The following is a 22,376-nucleotide window of genomic DNA, read 5'->3' as shown; positions in this document are numbered from 1 at the left end:
TGTCTTTTGGACTGTAGTTTGTGTAATGAAATATTTGGGTTTAGATTAAGGTTGATTTTTTTTTTAAATGTTATCTCTATTGTTCTTCAGTTATGTCTTCACACAACTGAAATATGGGTTCACATTTGACCTCTGAGTAGGCATTTGAACAGCTACCCAAATGCATGTTTTTGTTATACTCTGTTCCAGGTGTTGCTAAATATATGCCATTTTGTCCTACAAAAAGCATCTTTATTACCCTATCTTTTTACTTTCTAGAATTTAATAAAATAAGACACTATAATTTAATAAACGAAGACAAACCTGACTTACATTTTGGATTGGTTTTGGTTGCTTTTAGCCTTGAGTTCAGTTGTCTGTCAGATACCAGGCCCTACAGCTGCCCCTGCCTGGGCTTTTTACAGGGGGTAAGCTGATGCTTATGTCTCACAAACCTCAATTGCTTTTATTTTTTTCATTTTTGTTTGTTTTGTCCTTTAGATTAGTGTGGGTTTTGGTTTGGGTTGGCTTTTAATATGGTGGAGGGCTGTATTGCCATAACAAAGTAATTTTATGTGTGAATGGAGGCTCTTGTAAAACTTAGAATTTCTTGGGTTGCTCCTCCAACCTGAGATTAGGTGTTTGTCTTCTTGCCCCTTTCCTGCACTAGCTTATCAAAATGGACAGTGAAGGGGAATATTTTTGGGTGGAAGACAGGTTGTTGCACTTTTGTCTTCTCTTGCTGCCAGGTGCCTAATTAGAAGCTATTTACTTACGTAAAAAGTAACTATTACTTTTGAGCAAAGAACCCATTAAGCTGAAGTTTGTAGGTGGGATTAGTCTCACTCTTGCCCAATCTGAACCCCCTGCATCTTGCATGATGTTCATCTCTCTACATGGCTTCAGGGCTCTCCCACTGGTGAGGGAGAGCACTTGCAATGCACTGCTGACTTTTTTTATGGGTGTCCTTCATGTGACAGGAGCTCCCCATCCCATTCCTTGCCACTCATAGTTGCCACTAAGCAGCTTCCCTGGTGGGAAGCCTGGAGCACCACAGCTGCTGATGCAGATTCTCCACATTGTGCTTGGTGGGGCTCCTGGCAAGCTGACAGTTCCAGCTGGCACTTGCCTTTCTCTGGGCTTTCCTTACTTGCTGGTGATCAAGCTTACACTTCATTATCAAGACCTTGGACCACTAACTAGAGCTGTGGGCAGCCTAAGCTTGTCCTGTTACCTGCAGCTGATACAGAGAGATTAATTTTTGCTTGAATTTATTTTTAAAAGACAGTTGCTGATAACAGCTGTTGTCACATGTAGCACACACTGTTGTACATCACTGAAAGCCACCATACGTGGCCATTTCCCTTGTTACTGGTTGTTGCAAATGTAAGTGCTGTCACATTTTCCTGTGTCTGTGTACAATCTGTCAAACTAATTCCTGAAGTCCAGCCTCAGTTCATGGTCCCATTATGTTTCATACGTGTCTGTGTAAGGAACTGGAGCTGTGTGATGGGCAGTATTAACCTACTAGGGTTGAATGCCAGGTGTGACAGCTTGGACTGTCTGAGATTATAATCTGACTCTGAGTGCCTAAGAAATATGTGCTGGTTTACATAGGTTTGGAAATTATATCACTGAACATGTGGATTTATATGGATAGAGCTGGGTTTCTAATTTTTGAAGCTGCATTGCTAACGTTGTTGTCTGTTGGAAAAAAATATGGGATAATTACTGGTGCTTTGCATTGTTGTAGCTGTTAAAGATGCTTTATGTGACTTCTAATAAAGTGTGTTTGCTCACCAGCTATCTTGTGCTCTGAGGCACTCTGACCTTGCCAAAGAAGATGATGTGAGGTCTTCTCAGGGCACCTAGAGCAGTGGCTGGGTAAACATGAAGTTAAAACTTCATTTGGCTGAAGGTGCAGAGTTTGCAGTGGGGTTGCTCTTATTTGTATGCCATCTGTGTAGGGGAACTGGTGAGCAGTACCTCACCAGTGCACCTTTCTTTAGAGCATTTCTCCCTCTGCTACACGGAAGGGTGGGGAGGAAGGGAGGGAAGCTGACTTTAGGCTGGGGAGCCTGGTCCTGTCATCTAGACATGGACCACCTGCAGAAGCTGTTGGTATAAGCAGCACTAGATGTTGACTCTTACTTCCTTCTGCTCATGTCCCACAGTACCTGTGCTGCAGACCTGCTGGGGTCTGGAGTGGTTCTGCTTGTGTCCATGTGGTGATTGTGTCCAAATCCTGCTGAGATGGCAGAATTTTCTTTGCTATGTGGACTCAGGGACCTCTGCACTGCTGTGGGGTGCAGCCTGAATGTTTCTGGGGTTAATGTCTAATGTCCTGGTCTTGCTAGTTAAGATACATTACAGAAGTATTGATCTTGCTGTGCATGGGTGGATAAAGGATGTTTTATTGCCTGGTTTTGATGTAAGGGTTGGAGCCTTCCTGCCTCCCCCACTCTGACTGTATATTTTACTTTATGCAGTAGACTAAAGAGCAGGTTTTACCACAACTAGCTTACAAGTTGCTTTATTCTGAGAGATTGTATTTGCTGTGATGGGCCTTTAGATTCACAGCTGGTAGCTTGAAGATTTAAAGCACGTATACCTTAAATATCTCTTATCTGGGGAAGATTAGAAATGAATATAACTAACTTCTATTTGGCTGTAATGCATTTATTAATGACAGTAAAAGCTGTAGATGGAAAAGCAATAGGTAGAACTGAGCCTCTTTAGATTAAATGTAATGTTGGGCACTTCATTATGGTTTTGTAACACGAGTTTTCAGTTTTCTGGGTACCTGCTGCCTCACACAATGCTTTAATAAAGCAAGCAGCTCCCCAAAACATGAAAGCCACAAAGTAAGGATGCATTTGCATCATGGAATTGGCAGCATTATTCAGTCTTAAACATCCCAGCTCTTTGATTTTTGCCTTTTACTCAAACCCTTGGAAAGCGAAGGTTACTAAACGCATGTTTACCCCAAGCACACAACCTGCTCAGCCGCAATTATCTCCTAATCTGGTCCTTCTGAGTTTCTCTGGTCTCACAGGTAAATACAGATTTAGCTGTTATTCGAGGCATATTATTTACCTCATTAAGTGTGTGTTTTGGCACGTGCATTATTTACCTGCCGGACTAACGGATGGGAGAGAGCAAACGCTGCCTTTTGTGCAAACAGTGACTTTGTTTGGGCGGTGAGTCCCGCGCTTTGCCGCGCCCGTTTCGGCTCTGTGTCCTGCAGCGGGCACTCCCTGCCCTGCTTGAAAAGCAAGCACTGGTGTGGGAATGCCAGGCTCAGAAACCAGGCACGTGGGTGGGTGTCATGTGCTGTGATGGAGCTCTCACCCTGAGCCACAAGCAGTGGGACCAACCATGGGGACGGATTTTAAATCTCTGTGTAGTGAGGTCTCTGTGTGTACATATTTAGGGGGTACCCGTATCCTCGTTCAACAGGACTGGATTGTTGCAATTCACTTGTTTTGCTGTCGGTCACTGTACCCAGCTATGTGACACCTCCATGAGCTGGGCTTGAACTCTCATCCCAATAGACCTATTAACAGCCACAAGGCTGGACCATGTTGGGCAACTTCATGTCAACTTTTTCCTGCAATGTTTTAAAAGAAAAAAAGGTAGGGAGGATATCCAGGCAGTCTCGCATGGATAATATGTTAAATTGAAGCATCAGAAGGTGGTGGCTGGCTGAGGTATTTCTTTGGGAGGAAGGCTGTAACCCATAGAGTCCTACTTGCTTTTTTGCTGTTCCTGCAATCCCTGAAGTTCATGCGTGGTTTTGTTTATTATTATCCTCCTCTGACAAATACCCTAAGTGTGAAATCAAGTGTAGCACTAGAATCACATCTGTGAGAATCTTTGTATACAGAGCAAATGAGAACTTCCCTGGAGAGAAGCTTTCCAGCCACCAGACACATGGTTTTTTTGTTTAATGGAGTGGCAGGTTTTGGGGTAACTAACAGGTGTTTCAAGGCCAAGCTGTTTGGTTGTAGTGTTGATTAGGTGTATTGTTTTGTTTGACTCTTACCATGTAGCAGAAGTTGCACTGTATACAAAAAGATGAAAGGCCTCCTCAGAAATGTCAATGAAGATTAGACCAGATTTTCCATTTTTAAAATGTTTGTGCTGTGTTCTGATATGATATGGTTCAGAGGGAGGTTGTGATCTGTTGCCTGAAGTCATGACTGTTCTGTGTCTCATAGCTCTTAATTTAGAGCTATTTGCAGAGGTTAATTTCCAGATGCCTGTGATTTTGGACACCTTGAGCTTAGACCAGTTACCACCTGTCATGCTTAGGGCAGATTACTGTGTTATTTCAGGTTTGTGATGCTGGAACCTCTACCGGGAAGCACAGAGAAAATCCCTGTCAGAGGAGGACAGTGAGGAGATACTAGGAGAGATGAGGTGTATGTGTGGATGAGTAACATGAGTCTGTCTTCAGTTTCAGATGCCTCTGGATGTTCAATGATAGCACTCCTCCATACTGGAGCAGCAAAGTTTCACCAAAACTTACTTCCAAGGACAAGACGAGCTGTGTGCTCCCTCCTCTCCCCTGGTGTTCTCAAAGGATACGACTCCATCGTAAGCAGGAAACTGGCGTCCCACGGCTTTGGAGCTTCCATGGCAGCAATGTCATCCTTCCCTCCACAGAGATATCACTACTTCTTAGTGCTGGATTTTGAGGCTACATGTGATAAACCACAGATTCATCCTCAGGTAAATAGTCGATCCTGTTAATTATCTGCTTGCAAGTTGCTTCTACTGTTCTGAGAGGTGGAAGGGAAAAGTACGGTGCCAGCACACATCTTCTCTGGTTTGTCCCACCTGCTTTCTGTTGCTGGTCCTCCAGGGCTCTCACCAGTCACCTGCTCTCAGGAGTGATGCCAGGACAGTCCAGTGGGAATGAGAAGGAGCTTAATTTCCATCAAAGAAGTGACAGTTCACATGTCATTGAAAACATCTGTCAAGTCATGTATGCTTGTCATCTGTCTGAACTGGGGAGGGTCTAAATGTTCTGGCTGTGAACATGTATTAGTAGAGAACTCCCAGCAGCCTTGTTTGATTCTGCAAGGAAAAAAGGCTCTTGGTAGCCAACAGCTTTGGAAAAAGAATAGTTTGGATAATATGAATATGTGCAACATAGTGGTGTTTCTAAGTAGAGATGAGCAATGGTTTAGAGCTATCTGATTTTGATGGAGTTGTCTTGCCTGGGTGTAATGAGAAAGGAAGAGTTCAGATTCAGAGAGATTTTCCAGTGCCTTACCAATTAAGACATAGGGAGGTGCAGATGAGATCAGAGGTTTTCCTGCAGGTAGTTCTTCCATACTAGAGTAGAGCGTATTAGTAAATACATTTTCAGTTTTCAGTGGAATGGACCCAAGTTTTCCCTTAAAATTAGAAAAACTTGCTACTATTGATTGGTGACAGACTGAATTTCTGATTCTAAATTGAATTCAGGCTTCTTACCTTTCTCTGCCAAAAAATTGGCCAGTTATATAGGCTATATCAGAATAACTTCCCTTTGCTTTGTTTGAAATACACCCACTACGTAGGTTGCAGCCTGGCCTCTCATTGATATAATATTCATTTCCCAATAAAGCTGTGGTTTCTTTTAGGTGTGTTCTGTCAAAGGGATGCTGCAGGTTGGGATCAAACCTGGTTCCTCTCTTCCCCAGTAGTGCCTCGGCAAATGCCACCTGCCTCATGTTTCCTGAAAAATGGACAGCAAATTCCCTTTTCTTCTGGTGGGTCTTTGTGGGAGGCTGTTGTGGCTCTGCACCCAGTTCTGCTAGCAGGGTCTTAACCACTCTCCAAGTGAGATGTCAGGCTATTACCTGCACGCTCCGCCTCGGGTGCACAGACCTGTCAAAGCTGTAAATTGGATCTACCTTGTACCTTTGAATATGGGTTTGGTCTGTGCACATTTTGATGCAAAACCATGATGCATGTGGAGCTAGTTTACAGCTGGCAGTAAAAAGGAGCATGAGTGGAATATGATTACTACTGTTTTAAGGAGCTTTGTCCCCAAGTCCTTGCCAGGGAAAGTAATGGTCTGGGCCAATGCAGATCTGCTATATATTTTGATGGTGACATAGCACCTTTAAGGTGGAGATGTTCTTCAGTGTTCCCAGTTTGCTGTGTTCAGTACTTGCCTGCATAATATTGTTTGTGGAAAGGGCCATCAGTCCCTCACATCCTCACCAACAGATCAGTTTGACAAATAAGAGAAATGGCTTTTGCAATGTGGCAGTCAGTGTAGCTGGAGAGGCTAAAGGTGCCTGCTGGAATCAAGCAGCTTTATAAAATGTGACTTTAGTTGATGCCACTACCTGCATCTTAACTTTTTGCTGACCAGTATGGCTTTTGTCCTCTCCACTGCTGGGCTGTATATTGTGGCAAGCAAACTGTGCTGTGTATTTCAGCCATATTCAGTGCAAGTTTCTAGTGGCAGGATCTTTTATTGGAGCTGAAAGGTTTTGGGCGTCCAGTCCAAGGACAGACCTGGGAACTAGGAATGGTCAGATTCTGATCTTTACTGCAATTCTGATCCTTTTTCTGCTTTTGTTTTGATACCTGCAAAATAGAAGCCTAGATACAATGAAATTCAAATGCATTGGGATTTGACGAGGAGGCTGCATGCAGAGCTAGGCTGCGATCCAGGCTGCTTTAAGTGGCATAGCTGTAATGTAGCCAGCTCAGCCTAAGTCTTGCAGAGTGCACTTGCCACTGTTCAGCACACTTCACACTTCTCACTATCTGCTCTTGAAAATATCCTGACTTCTTACCAGAAACTGCTGAAAGAGCTGTCTTTTTATCTGCACTGAGGTGTGTGAGTGTCACATCTGCTTCCCATCCCGCTGTATTTACTTGTGCTCTTCTGCAACCAGCAGCTTGATCCCTGGGGAAATCCTTCATGCTTATTCCAGAGCCTTGAACACTCCTTCATTTCCATCCCCTTTCACACTGCTCAATCTCCCATTGAGGGTTCATGGTATGGGCCCTGTAATGGGGATCAAGGAGGGTCAAGGACAGTGGTATTCCCATGGGAAGTGCCTGCCTCATGGCTCCAGTGCCTGGAAGTGCTGGCACAGTGCCTCATTGCTGCTGCCCTTTGCTTTAGTGCTTCTGGGTAAGGCATGTAGAGTCCTTCATGCTCCCTGCCCTACACCTGCAGAGGAATGGGAGCATCCTTGCAGTCCTGACTTCTGGTGGCTTTCAGCAGTTATGCTCCTAAATCAAAGTATATCTTTATATCACAAAAAGGCAGCTGAGCTTTGAGGTTTTTGGATATATTTTTGAGTAATGAGACCATCCCAGAGAGGGAAGAAGGTGCAGGGTTTAACTGCATTGTCCCAGATGGATAGATGGGAAAATCTGAAAGAATAGAGACACAGACCATGTTGTGTTATATTTTAGCCAGCCAAAGGTCAATAGAGCTTGGCAGTAAGGAATGTTTATGTCTGGCCCCTTGCTTCTCTTTAAGGCTTACCTCGTGGATTTGGGATTTGATCCAAAGCCCAGTGGGGTCAGGTGGGTGCTGTCATTCTGTAGGGGTCAGTGGACCTTGGACTGTGACAGTGGGAGTGTGCTTCATTTTTTAGCTCTGACTCTGACTTTTGTTTCCCTTTACTGTCTGCTAAGAGTTTACAAGTGCCTACTACTTTCATACACTGTCAGGCTGTGGAGCAGGTGCATGTGGTGCTTTAGCTACACAAGAGAAGATGCACTGATATAAGGGAGTCTTGTTCTTCTGTCCCTTTGTCCTTGTATACAGCAGTGTTTATGGTGGTCAGTGCTTTCAGTGACTGTGTTGAAGAGCTCCCCAGGCTCAGATCCATGGCTGCCTGTATCTGTATTTTATTAATGCAGTGAGCTGGGTGTGCCTCTTCGGGTCAGCAAGCCAAGTATCTTGCCTGCAACTTCAGCAGAGTGGATGAAAAGTGATGATTTTTTAAATGTAAAAAGTCCAAAGATAGAAATCAGATCTGTTCAAAGCTGAATTTTAAATTAGGCTTCTACACAGGATGTTTATCTCTACTGTAATCTATTACAGCCAGTTCAATGAGAACAAATAATAGATAAGTTTTATATGCCTGCTACCTGTAAGTGTGAAAGAGTATCAGACCCCTGAAGCGGCAGAAGGAGCTGGATGTAGAAGTTGTTGAGCTGCTAAATGAGCTTTTGGTAATGATGAAGTTGCTTTTTTTCACGTCGTTTTTTCAGGTATTTCTCAGTGTCTCAGAGTCACTCGGATTCAATAATTAGTTGGGAATTAGAAATTTGCCTCTTCAAAACTCTCTGTAAGAGGGAGATCTGAAACGTTCAGATCTTCTAATTGCTGAAGAAGGTGTGACCAGAGGCAGAAGAATAAATTGTTTAGAGGTGATACTTCCCTTGTTCTCTTAAACAGTACATTTTAAATACAGAAATATTTTGCTGCTTTTGTTTAGTGTATTCTACATTTTTCAAGTTGCCTTAATATGCATTTTGATTATTATTGTGGGGAAACTTTTAATAATTTCTGTAGAATGAAGCTGAATGTGACTGGTAATTTAATAAATACAGAACAGCACTCACCATTTCAACATGAAACCTTAAACACTGGGTCTATGAATAAGCATATGTTCAGTTACTAATTTATTTTCAAGTGTACAAACAAATCTGGATGATCAGAGTACATCTTCTGATTGGCAAAAGCACAGTAACAAATGGGAGCCAGTCTTTCTGTGAGATAGTATGAAGTACAAGTGCACAGCAAGGTAAAGCTGGGTTCAGGCTGTAAGTGCTGGTGTACAAGAGCATTGCAGGCATTTTCTCCTGAAACCAATGTCTGGTGGTTCTGGTGGGCAGGTGCAGCTGGAGTGGTTCCAATGATCACTGCCTCTCTGCTGCCCATACTGCTCTACTCATGATCTCATTCCCATGGTAGGGACAACTGAGTGATGTGTTTCTGCTCCTGAGCTGATGTGATTTATAGACTGGCCTTGTAATGGGAGTAGATGTTGAGTTCCACCAAATTCAGGCCATAGCAACAGATGCACGGTCCCTGCTGAGCTCACTGCTTGGGGTGAGTACATAGGGGATGGGCAAGGTACCTTGGGAGATGTAGCCTTAGCTCAGAGGACTTCTAGGAGGAAGACATCCCTAAAATCATAAACCTGCTGCAGGACGAGGTTATGGAGAGACCTCTGGTCCGCTGGGAAGCAGGATGCAAGACACCATCTGCATGCTCTTCAGTCAGCACTCTCCAGGTCCGGTATCAAGGCAGTCCTAGCTGAAGGGCAGGATGGGAATGCAGAGGGTTGCCTGCAAAGTAACAGATTGTTGCAGTCCTACCAGAGGGGGGTAAGAGATGTGCCCATGGCTATTGAGACATTCCCATGTAGCAGCTTTCTTGCATGGTTTTTGCCTGGCTGTTAAGCATTAGAAATCACCTGCCAAAACCCTTATTAAGGATGATTGTGAATTCTTGAAAAGTGAAGAAATTCAGGCTTGTTTCCCATGGCAACTTTAACTCAGCACTCTTGTGCCCAAGTATTACAGTGGAATATTAATCTGCCATTACCTGTCTTCATGCAGTTTAGGCTTGGGTGTAGTTTTAAATACCTAGTTCTCAATTCTTACAATGTTGTTTCTAGAGAAATGCTGTTAAAATGAATGTAACACAGTCAGTTGAAGTCTTTTTTTCTTTTTACTAAATGTTAGTAAAAAAAAATATTGTCTCTTGGCCAGTTATATCTGTTGTTATGCCATTCGTGTATCAGAATGTTTTAAGCTGCTAGAGTGGAAGTAAATAGTTCATATTAAAGCTGTTGCAGATGGATTTTTTCTGTTCACGTTAGTTTTTTGAACAATCTTTTGAAAGAACTTTTTGAGGCCTTGTACCTAGTTCCTCTGAGCAATTAAATTTTTTCTGAAAAGCTCCACATCCTACAGGGTGCATCTAAAATTGAAGAGTTATCATTGGTTTTTAGTCATATTTTTGGTATGTCAAGTTTTCCATTGCAATTCTGTTGGACTGTTGCAAAATCTTTTGTTGTTGTTGTTTTTACTGTGGAGAATGTCTTTTTTAGAAGATGTAGAGAGGAAAAGAGCATTTTGTAGAGGCTTCTGAAAGACCTGAGGCACCAGGTGTAGTGTAACCCTCAGAAGTTGTATTCTCTGTGGCAGTCATTTTGCCTTGGAGACCTCCCTCATTCTCCCAGTAAGTAGGAACAACCTTGCTGTGACCCGTATGAATCTGACAGAGAGGGTTATGGCTTCAGGCAACAGAATTAGCTGTATTTATTTAAAACCGATGGGCTAGAGAACATGAACAGTTACTGAACTCAAATCTCCTGGACAGCACAGCCACGAGACCACCAGGCAAGACATCTGATGTATGAAAAAAAATTCAAAGCAATTTCTTACTTGAAGATATAAACCCAGCATTATTATAGCAACAAGGCACTCTAACTAAAATACCAAGGCACTCAGGTGCCCAATTGCTGCCGTCCTAACCTGACCCAACCTGCTTAGCTTTCAGCTGTGTATTGGCAGGCTGATGAGATGACTACCTTAAAGCAATCAGTCATGTTGCCCTTTCTCTTGCAGCATGCGGAGACCCCACATCAGTTATGCATCCCAGCGTGCAATTCCCGACCTGTGCTGTTTGAACACTGTATCCTTAGCTGTGCAAACATTACACATCGTTTAGGTGACAAGTTGCAAAGTTAAGTAGACTTGTTGTTACAGCAGAAAGTAGTTGAGCGGCAGTCACCCTGAAAAGATCCATGATAGCTCAGGAATGTACAAGAGCTCTCTGTTGTGGTTAGAGGTTTCTTCAGCTCTGTAAAGCGACTGATGGGCCACTGGAAATGTTCACACCATGTGCAATTCTGAAGGGAAGGGGATCTATGCCATAGGTTTGTATGTTCACTGTGCTTGTGCTGCTGCATGCACAGCCCTGTACAGTTGTTCATGACCAGTGGGTGCCTGCTGCTGTTTTGCAGCCTCTGAGACACAGGTGTTATTTTGCATCTCAGCATGCTGTTTTAAAAACAGATTATAATCTTCCCATGATGTGGCATCTGTCTAGAGTGCTGCATGGGGATGTCGTTTCTCAGGCTGCTGTGATTGCTGGGGAGAGGTCTTTGCTGTGCTGAGGTGATCTTCTTGCAGTATTGGACAAAGCTTTCCTGGTAAAGAGAAACTGCAGCTCAGCGATTTTTTTTGTCAAGAAGGGTACAGGACATGCCTAAGACTCGTGTTTTCTCTCCTTCATGCCAAGTTGGCGGTGGAACTGTCCTTGTGTTCTCTTTGTTGATCTGTGCACTTGTTAGCTGGCAAAATAGCTTGTGGTCATGTTACTTAATTCCTCTCTGCCAGGCAGAAATGCATTGTCACCAGCAGTTGGTTGTGATGTTTGTAAAACCCTGAGTGTTCATTTACATGCAGTAGCTTGCCCTTTCTTCCTGTCCCAGATGTTTTAGTGTTCCTGGGAACATTGATTGTTTGTGCTGCTCAATATCAGGTGAAGAGGTTGGGTTTTGAAACAGTTTGATAATTCTGCAGCAAAGACTGGAAATGCTGGTTGCCTGTGGTGGAAAAGAGGAAACATGGAAAAGGATATAGTGTAGTTGTCATCTTTCAATAGAAGGGTAATATTTGGAAATACGTGTGTGCTCTTTTTGACCTGATTTCAGTGCTAAACTTCTTCCAAACTGTCAAGCTTAAACTGTTGTTGTCTTTGTCAGCAGAGATTTTCTGGCTAGTTGAATATATGTCAATAGTGCTTGAATACATCAGTTGAAATGTTGATGTCTGTCCCAGGTGTGGAAAGATGAGGGAGGTTCTGCCTTATTCAGGATGCTTTGGTGCTGCTGGAAAGATCAAAAAAGCTTTTTGGGTTTTGGCAGGTGAGCTGTTGCTTATGTTGAGAGGCAGAACCCAGCCTGGGCACAGAAGTTTTGTTCATGATGGCTGGAGAAGGGTGTGAGCCGGCTCTCGAGATTTCAGGTACAATGACAGGTATAAAAGAAGTCCTGAAGACCTCAGTAGCAAGTTGAAGGGAAATATTTTGTTTGTAAGACATGTGGATCCCCCTTTTCTTGTCCCTGTAAGAAAAGACCTCAGCTGGGGAAGTATTTCACTTTGGAATACAATAACCTGAAACCCTTTCAAGAGAGTTCAAAAGGGAAACAGTGAGCATGACCAGGGGTCTGTGAAAAGCAACTGTGTGTGTAGGATGTGTGGAACTGAGGTTGTGTTTAGTGCAGTGAAGAGAGATTATGTCCGATGGGATCTTCTGTTACAAAACCAAGAAAGGCAATGTTCTGGCCTGTGTCTGCTGTGCATAGGAAGAGCAGTCATGAATTTAAACAACAGCAAGAGAAATTCTGATTAGACATTACGAAAAACTTTCCAGTGATAAGACTAATGAAACAGAAAGATAGAGTGCCTGGGGAGCACGTGAGTCTCTCTTATTGGAGTCTGTAAAACCAGCCTAGACAAAGTCAGAAATGATTTAGGGGGAGGTGATGCTGCCCTCAGGCAGGTGCATGGACTAGATGTCTCTCTTAAAGCTCAGGCTCCTGGAGGCATGTGATTAGATGGGAATTTCAGCTTCTATTAAAGAAAGAGAAATGGTCCCTCTCCCTCACAGCTGTAAGGAAGCACCTAAAAACGAGAGCTACATTTAATGCCAATATACAACCCAAAATGCAACTCAAGACTTATCTTTGAGGAAATCCAGCCTTTGACATTGGGCTCCAGTGCCTCAGTATTGAAGGAATGCAATGAGCTTTACCTCAAGCAGGAGGAGGAAGAATATTCAATGGTCAGGCAGCAGAATTTGTCTTCACATCATCTTATCCCAGTGTTTTATGACCTTTCCATATTCCTGCTGGTTCTCTTGTGTTTTGATTTTGATGTGTACTTCCCATCATGCTTTTAATGAATATACAAATTATTTAAATACATTCAGTTGCTGGGTGTGTGCGTATGTGTACTTTAAGCTAGTTAGTGTTAGAAAAAGAAATTTGGGGTCAGCTGCTTCCCCAAAGACCTTTTGGCAAGGTTAATGTGTAGAGAGTAACAACTTACCTGGAACAGAAGCACTGAGAGACTGCTCACCATATGTGCAGGTAGGAATCCTTTGGAAAGTCAGCATAGCCCTGATTCAGCAGAAGTCCTGCTGTCCTCCACTGTAGAAGTGCTGCTTTTACAGTATTTGTTTTGGTTAGTTTAATAAAAATCTAGAAGTGAGGAAAAGACCTATGAGGTCATCTTGGTTACTGCCCCTGAGGACCAGTGCAAGGCTGCTCACTTGGAAACTGTGTTAGTTAAAATAGTAATTAAAGCAGAGGATGGAAAGTGGGGGGGTAGATCTGTTAGGCTAGTGCTGTCCTTACTGTGTCCCTTTTCGATTTTAATTGCCTTGGAAAAAAAAAGAAAATCACAAGGCTTTAAAAGCTCTGATTCTTCCTGCTCTTCAACCCCCCGCCCCCTCCCCGATCTTCGAGGCATCAACTCTCATCTGTCAAAGTGTAAATCAGCAATTAAAACACAAACAGCGAAATGCCAAAGATGACCTGAAGCACAAAGCAACTGACAAACAAGTCCGGACAAATCGGCGGATAATTTATAAGCATTGCCCTAAAATCTAATTATTTGGCAATTCGAATTTGCAGCCGGCCAGGGCTGTGCAATAAATTTAACCCGCCATAAATTATTTAGGAGCAGCCCGTGGTGTAAATCAAAAACACGAGTGTTTGTTTAAGAAATAAGCTCCTTGTGCATAAAGTGACTTTTCTTTAAAGGGGTGAGTGAGGGAGCATCCCTCAACAAAATGATCTGGTGCCAAGCCTGTCCTCTCTCCACAGAATGTCCCTTGCCTCTTTTGCCCTTACCTTTTTTGAAGGTGTAAAGGGGCCTTTTGGTAGGAAGTTTTATGTTTTCCTTTATCAGACAAAATCCCTTTCAACCGCCTCTGCTTGGTTTTATGGCATTTTGAACAGTCAGCTCTGATTTTTATGGGCATCTTTTATTCTTGTGTTTATTAAACTTCTTCACATGGGGGTGGGTAGAAAGGATAAATTATTCTCTGATAGTTTTTGGACTGAACAGGCCACATGGTCTTCCTCAAATATATAAATCAGTGTCCTGAAGTGTTCCCTGTCCACTTAGCACATGAGCTTCTGGATTGAAAGGTTTGAGATCCAGGAAGTTCTTGCTGAGCTCTGTATTCAAATGATGTAAGTGCTCACAGATCAAAAATTACAAGCAAAAAGATGCTTTTCAGGGAATTACTACAAGTTCACATGCTTTCTTCTCTGAACTCAGTGTCTGTCTGTTACAGGAAATTATTCAGCGAGTATACTTGTGTGCTTGTTAATTTCTTTTATGAGCAAGAAGTTCAAGACAGCTGAATTTGTGCATCTCTGCTCCAGTGTTAAAGGGAAGGGACTCTCATTTAGGATGGTTGGGTAGTGAAAGGCTGGGTTTATAGCAGTGCTTTTACATGCCCTTATGAATTTTTTAAATCCCTCTTAAAAGCGAGTCCCTAGCCATTCTGCAGTTACCCTACAGCCTCCTGCTGCTGCTCAGCCCACTGGCCTGGCACAGCTGGATTGCATGGGAGGCTTGCACCTGGGAACTTTCTTGCCTTTTTAAAAAGCACGCATCACACAGATTTGCTTCAAGTACTGTGCAATCATAAATGTAAGGTTGCTGTAAAGAGGGTGGACTTGGTAATGGATACGTACAAGCCCTGTGGCTCTGTAGGTTCTTATTGTTACTCTGTTTGGGCGCGCAGCTGAGAGGAGGGAGAGGGTGCTGATGTCTTTTTCTTTAAGCGTGTTAATATTGATTTTAGAAGCTCTGTGTTCCAACAATATAAATGCAAATGCCTTGTAATTGGGAGCTGCGTGCAGAATTTCTCAACAGAAAACATGTTCAACTTTTCATGACAATGAAAGGAAAATAAAAACCCGCTTATTTATTGCTGGTGGCTTGAATCCTGGATTTCCTTTCAAGTTACTTTGCAGTGCTAAATAAAATACCTAATTGCAGTGCTCACAAAATTCAAATGGGTACATTTGTTCTTCTGGTTGCTTGTGGCCATTGCAGCCTCTGGACACCCTCAGCATGATTTCAGCACATCCATAACTTCTGGTTATGCTGTAAAGAAAACTGGGGCTGTGTGTAGGGTAAACTTGGAGGTCCCAAATCATGGCTGAATTGGGAGCAGGTACTCACTGTTGGAAGTGGAAATGGGTGAGGATCTCAAGGTAGTGCTTATGGATGATCAGAGTGATAAAAGAAAAGAAGTATTGGTGAAATACTTCGTTTTTAATTCCATTATGCTGTTCACCTCCACCTTTCCCATCTGGGAAGAAGAAGCAAAGGTCGTTGATGGTGGAGATGGAGCTGGGCATGTTGAGCTCACTGGGCTGCAGTGAAACATGAGAGAGCGCCCGGCTACCTCCTGCATCATGGTCTGTTGGGGGGTTGTGTGTGTGTGTCTTAAGTGCTCACCATTTCATAATAATTACTAATGAAATTCTAGATCTGTAATAACATTTTGGAGATCTAAAACAAACCATATGCTTGTAAAAAAAAAAAAAAAGAAAAAAAAAGAAAAAAAGTGGAAACAGATCAACTTTAAGCCATAAATTCTTGGTAATAGAGGCCTCTTTCCCTCCTTTCTGTTTATGTTTGATAGATATTTTTGTTTCTTCAGGAATGTCAACTCTTAATTTCATGATGTATCATGGGCTTAAGAAAATTGAATTTAATAAAGGCAAAAGATGAATGGCACCTTTAAAGGTCCCAACACTTGTCCTTTATAGCAGGACAAACTGCTGGGTCTCCAAACACTGCTTCTCTCCAAATGAAAGTTTAAATGAAAAGTACAGCAGTGTCACAGGTTAAATTTCATTGCAGGACTGGCTAACGTTGTTAGTGAGGAGTGGGGCTTATTTCATGGGGCTGGTATCTGTTGCCTTAGATACGAGTGGAGCAAACACTGCCAGAGACTGGAAAAAAACCTCTGCTATAGGAAGTGTTCAGGACAAACAGCCTTTTGGGAAAGGTTCTTTACTACTTGCTTCAAAAACTGACTAAATAAACCCAAGAGAGCAGCTGTGCTTTCCCCTGAGATGCTCAATTCATTCTTGGGGTTCCACCCCTACTCCCAGCCATGCACTTCCCACAGGCCTGCATTCTGGATATTGTTAAATTTTCCACATATTTTTTAGCATGACTTTTTATTTCCTCCGTCTGTCTTAATCTGACCCTCCTGGAAGTGCTTTTTGCCTTTGGTTTTGGAAGGAAACGATGCCTTTGTGTATCAGATCAGTGACAGGGCTGTCTTTCACTCTTGCTTTGCATCCAGCCACTTGATGGCCCCTAAGGATGTTTCTGGTCCCTCAGGACTGATCTCCATGTGGCAACGCAGCCCTGCTGTGAAATCCAGCTGGTATGTGTCCCTCTCTGGGAGGGAGGACACTCGTCTTGCCCTTCCATGGGCTTGCCTGCTTCTGTGGTCACCCCCTGGATGTGATGCAGACCTGAGGGGCACCGAGCTAGCCCAGCCTGGTTTGAAGGATGGGGTTTTGTTAACCCCCAGCCTGGGGTTAAGCCTGGCTCCCTTATGATGTCCTCTCCATTGGTTTTCAAACTTTTCAAGTCCCTTTTTGTTCTGAACAGGAATTTGCTGCTTTCAGAGTTTATCTGGTAGTTGTTTTGAAGGGGGGATCATCTTGTTCAGTGTTTCTTAGGCAGATGGTGTTTCTAATGTTTCCATGGGTGGTCATGGGTGGCTGAAGTTGTTGAGTTTGGCTCCACAACAGGCGATCCAGAGTGATGCTCCTGTGTTTTGCCTGTGTTCTCCTCCCCTTCCAGCACTGGATGGAGTTTCATCTTTTTCTTCTAGGAACTTGGTGACTCCTGGTGGGGTGGTATGGCTGTGGGGAAGGATGTACCCAAACTTCTGCTCTGCTTTGGCTGCATGGCACACCCTGAATGTGGCACAGCTATTTGTGGGGGAATGGTTAAGCCGTGTGTCCTTTGCAGCTTAGACTGCTTGGTATCTACACCTGGGCACTTCAGCACTGCTAACACTTTATTTTATTTTATTCTCCAACCTTCCATCTTGGTGGCATGTGCTCCTCACGTGCCCTGGTCTGGGCTGTGTGCTCCTGGGAGCTGCTTTGCTATGGTCGTGGACTCTGTCCACCATAGAATTGGGTGTTTCTTCTGGCTATTTAAATTATTTGTTGCTTTTTAATTTTTCATTTACCTACCCATCCTTTTGCCCTCCCTCTGCCTGCTGGAGTGATGTCATCAGCTCAAATGTATGACCTCATGGTGAAACCCGCCTGCGGGTCATGGGGTTTGCAGTCAGGGTCCAAAAGCTGTGTTAGTTCCTCTGCGGCGGCTGCATTTTCCACATGCTAATTTTACTCACAGGAGTTGGAATTTTTTTATTTTATTTTTTATTATTTCTTATTTGTCTCTTCCAGATGTTTTCAGGCAGCTTTTTTTTTTGTTGTTAAACTAATTCCATTCATGTTTTAAAAATTTATGAAAGCGCTAATAAAAATGTCAAAGTGGTAAAAATGTTAGCTTTTGCTCTGCTTTGATTAAATTTTGCAAACTGTTTTTGAATATTAAAAAGCAATATTTTTTTTATTCTCTCTCCGACTCTGTTTCTCTCCAGAAGTGATTTGAGAGGCTTGTTGCATGGATATCACTCAGTGGGCTCATTTGCACTCCAGAACCCCAGTGCCATGCATCTCTATTAAATAACATAGACAAATTATTCTTTAAAGACACCAAACAAATTGTCACTTCTCCTCTTACATTAAACTGGAATGAGGCGAGGGGGTAGAGAAGGAGGGGGGTGAACACAAAGGATTTTATCGCTTTTATTCAGTGGGTGGCTTTTTTAATTTCATGTGTATTTTTTAATAATTGAGAAATCCATCGCAACTGGATTTCTTTAAACTTTTTATTAACAGGTCCATGTAAATTTTTGATTGCTGATTATTCAAATAATTGAACATTATTCTGATGAAGGAACATTTTTATTTCCCTATCAGCATAAATTGGCTACAAAGAGGAAAATTAAGCAGGGCTTGCTACTGTGCAGTATCCCGTAGGGATGGATTTTCCAGGGGGGGGGCTTCCAGCTCCTCTTCTTGCTCTGTTAGAGGAGAGCAATGCTCCTCAGCTTCTGGGAAGAAGGTGTTTTCATACAGTAGCTCCTGTTGTCTGGCTGGTGATGTCCTCCAAAAGGACAGCAAGGTGGAGCAGGTGAGGCTGGTCTTGTGGAGGTCCCAGTCTCCCTGGGGCATCCTTACTAAACGAATGTGAGCTTGTTGCAAGTGTATCTCCATGTTCCCTGGGTAGAGCTGACATGTGAGTGGTGCCAGATTGTCTTCCTTAGGCAGCCGTGTGTGCCATTGAGCAGAGACATCCCTGCCACCTGTCCCAGCTGCAATGAGTGTCTGCACCATCCTCCTCACTCATGGTGTTGGATGTGCTCTGTGCTCCAGTACCACTTGCCACCCCTCACTGTGCAGAGTTTTGGTGTCAGATTTTTGTTTGGGACTGTCAGGCCTCTCTTTTTACAGCCAGCTTGTTATACAGGATCATTTCCATCTTTGTTTGCTTTAAATGAACAGCTGCTTTTCTTTTTGCCCTCTTCAGGAAATCATCGAATTCCCTATCTTGAAGCTGAATGGCAGGACGATGGAGATTGAATCCACCTTTCACATGTATGTTCAGCCTGTGGTGCATCCCCAGCTTACGCCCTTCTGTACAGAGGTAAAGTGCAAAGGTTCCCTGGTGCTCCAAGAGTCTCCCTGGGAAGCAGGTTTCCATTGCACCAGGGGTTGGGGTTGCCTCTTCTTGGTACAGCTGCAAGGCAGAATGTCATGCCAGCCTTGAGTTAAGGACAAGGGGAATAATTTTTCATCATTGCAGTATCATGTGAAGACCTAATTTTGGATTCATAAATGACTTGAGCTGTGATCTGCTAAGTTCAGTTGTATTTACAACTAAAGGACATCTAACTGGGTGACCACAAAATAAAAGCACTCATATTAGCTGGTGCTCAAAATCCTGTAGCCTCTCTGTAAGCTCTTCATGATTGTGCTGCATTGCTCTTTGGTGGAGAAGGTCCAAAGAGACCATGGTACAAATTTTTAAAAAATGTTGTATGGTTGCATGGTTCAGAGGCTGTTAATGGCTATGCTTTGGGCCTGCCTGTTGGGATTTGATGAGACCTTCAGAATTGTAGAGTAACCCATGCCTGCATATTTAAGACTTTCTTTTTGATGTCGTGCTTCTGGGGCACTTAAAATGATTGCTGGAGAAGTGGCCTCTTGTTACTTGGTTACTGTCATTGTGGAGGACAGCTGTTCTTGAGCTGTGTCCACCTCTCCCCAGACACAGAGAAGATGAAGGTAGTAAATGTGATCTCTGATGGTTCAAAGGAAACCAGTGTGAGTGCATGTGCCTGCATGTGTGTTGATTTGTGACTTGTTTGGTTTGGGTTTTTTTATTCAATGCAATAAGTTAATTCTTTCTGCAAGCGTGTTCTTCCTCCCTGCTGTAGCCATCAAGACAAAGTTTAAGTTCCTTTTGCTTTGAGCTTTTTTGCTTTTTATCCACTATTTTGATGTTGGCCAGCTCAACAACTGAAGTACTGACTATGGAAATCAGGGTATACCTGTCCAGTCTCATCCTGGATCATTGAGACCATGGTGTGTTTTCCCCAACTTCTGTGTCTGCAGGTCCTTGGAGTGCTTGTCCTTCTTGGACAAGTTAACTTCATGAAAAAATTACTCCTCTGTGTTAGGTGGAGTCCCCTCCAGGACCAGCCAGCCCCTACCATATTTCCACATTGTAAAAATAAATACTTTTTTTTTTTCATTCTCTTGTAACTAAAAACCAGCGAAGGTATTTTATTTAAACTTAAAAAAAAAAAAAAAAAAAAAGACTGAGCACAGAAAACATTATTCCCAGGTGAGGGGCTTTCAGAAAGCTATAAATGTGTGAAAACAGTAGAGGGTTATAGTGGAAACAGTTTTGCAACCTTAATATTGGAAGGCTGGACAACTACTTTGGCTGTCCTTATCCCCATGAGAGTTGCTGGACATATGGTTGTACAAGTGTGATAAATCTCACAGCTTGCACCTCATCTTCACTTGCACCTCATCTTCACTAAGACCAATGTCTTCTAGAGCAGAGCCAAAAATGTCTGTTTTGTATGTCATCTGAATTCTAGAGAGAAATCATCTCATTCATCAACTCCCACCAAAATTCCTTTTTCTGGAAATTCCTCTGTTGTGCCCTTACCCCTGTGCTGCTAAAGATTCTAGCTCAGATTTTGAATGGGAGAGACTCTGTGGGACTGGCTTGGTGTGGCTGCCTGAGCTGAACAAAGCTTGGCTCTGGAGTCTCCTCCTGCCTGCTGCAGCCTGAGCACATTGAGGGGTTCTCTGGATGCTGAGCCTATGACTGAGACATTCAGCCCGTCTGGTGGTCCTGTCCCACAGCACTGGTTTCTCTGCCTTCTCTTGCTCCTGGGAGCCTGGAGCAGCTTTTTGTGGTTTGCAGGTTTGTTTCTCCTGTGTGGAGCCCTCAGGCAATCAAGACCATGTGTGTATGCAGGCTGTGTGCGCACAGGAGTCCCCAGGACAGGCTGAGGTGTCCCAGCTGCAGCATCGTGCTGCAGATTCTGCTGCTGACCTTAGTCTGGTGGCTTGTGTCCGGAGCTGGATAAAAATGAACAGTGCTGAGGCCAGCAGGCAAAATTATTGCAGAACCCTCACTAGTGTGTATCGGTGACACAAAGTGGCCTAACTCACCAACTTTGGCAAGTTCTCTGTTATTAACAGCCTGGATTAGGGAGCTGATTTTAATCTCAGCCTGGAAGCCACTGGCTCCTGAGCAATTCTCCAGTATGCCTGTGCTGCTCACTGCACATTGTGGCCCGTCTCTCTGGCTTGGTGGTCTTCTTGCCTGTTGCAGGGGCTGCCATGAGGTCCAGGGAGTGAGATTGTGCTGGAATTTGGGGCTGACTTTGAAACCCTGCCCTAAGAGCCACAGGTGAGCTGGTTGTACTGAGCTGGTTGCTGAACAGTTGCAAAAATATGCTTTTGCATTTGTATCTGCTTTTTTGCAGAGGCTGTAGTGGCTGCATGGAGACCTGTGGGGTCAATGGCTTCTGCTAGACCAGGTACAAGGGGCAGGGACCTGAGACCTTGGGGACATGGCTGAGGTGTGCTTTGTGTCCAGCTCCTGCAGAGCTGCTGCCTGCACAGATACAGCGTTTGCCATTGACTTTCAGCTGGTTTATGTTTTCTGAAAAATATCCATTTTGCTAAATGCCAGTAAAGGGATTTTTTTAGGCACCTCTACTTAGAAAGGGTGAGATTTATTGGCCTCTTTGTCTACAAAGAAAGACCAGGCCTGATTATCAGATTGTACACCAGAGACAAGTGCTTAGGTAATCAGCAAACTGTCTTGGAGTAGAAATACGACGGTTTTCCAGATAAACTCTGTAGGAAAAGCAGTGATGCTGACATTATAGGGCAGCCTGCCTGCTGTATTGCTGCTTTCACCTCCACTTGCTGTATTGCTGCTTTCACCTCCACTTGCTGCCTTTGCTGTGGAGAAATAATACTGCTTGGTATACACTGTGTGTGGGAGGATTACCAAGTTTTCTCAATATTACTACTTGGGTCTGGAGTACCTCTTTCATTCCTCTCTCTTCCTTCTTGTAGAAGACATCACAGCACATCACATCACATCAGAGGAAGGGTCTCTGCAAGGGTGAAGAGAGTCACTCTTAAGGCATGCCTTTGCTTAGCTTTTGCTTTGTCCCTTAGTTTTTGGTTTCTCCCCTGGTTCCTGGAGGTTTCTCCAACTCCCTACACTGATGACCAGAAGCACATCTTCCAGTGCTAGCTCACTGTAACCTTTATCTGGTCCCTTTTCTCTTGACTTGTTTTTGTAAAACAACAGATCATGAGGCTCCATTATTATGAGGGTGTGCTGAACATAAAGGCAGACAAGGTGGAAAGTGCTCGCAAGTGTTAAAAGCTGTTATGTATGTAAAGCTCATCATGCCTTTTTGGAAGATACAGGTGGTTTGTTTGATGCTCAAGAAAGTTCATGTCAGAAGCTTAAGTGAGAGATTCCCTTTACCCAGAAGGTGCTTGTACAGGCTTTTTCATGGTACTTGCTCTCTTTTTATGATTAATTTTTTATTGATTTTTTTATTCCTGAAGGAACGAACAATAAAAGTACAAAAAGATAAATGCCTTAGCTTGTTTATGTTTCCAAGTACCATGTGCTTGAGATCACCAGTGAAACTTTACAATTGT

At 43.4% G+C, this 22,376-nt stretch overlaps 1 protein-coding gene across 3 annotated transcripts in view; it reads left to right on the top strand.

The window, feature by feature from the left end:
• Positions 1-22,376, top strand: part of ERI3 (ERI1 exoribonuclease family member 3) — a 132,295-nt gene that overhangs the window by 5,282 nt on the left and 104,637 nt on the right. For all 3 annotated transcript variants that reach the window (XM_030454820.1, XM_030454822.1, XM_030454821.1), the window contains exons 2-3: positions 4,439-4,713; positions 18,691-18,807. In XM_030454820.1, the coding sequence (XP_030310680.1) occupies positions 4,462-4,713; positions 18,691-18,807 (369 nt within the window). In that variant the 5' untranslated portion in view covers positions 4,439-4,461. The remainder of the gene's footprint in view (positions 1-4,438; positions 4,714-18,690; positions 18,808-22,376) is intronic.

This window comes from Calypte anna, chromosome 8 (assembly GCF_003957555.1).
Source record: "Calypte anna isolate BGI_N300 chromosome 8, bCalAnn1_v1.p, whole genome shotgun sequence".
NCBI lineage: Eukaryota > Metazoa > Chordata > Aves > Apodiformes > Trochilidae > Calypte > Calypte anna.
This window is presented reverse-complemented; position numbering and strand designations above follow the sequence as displayed.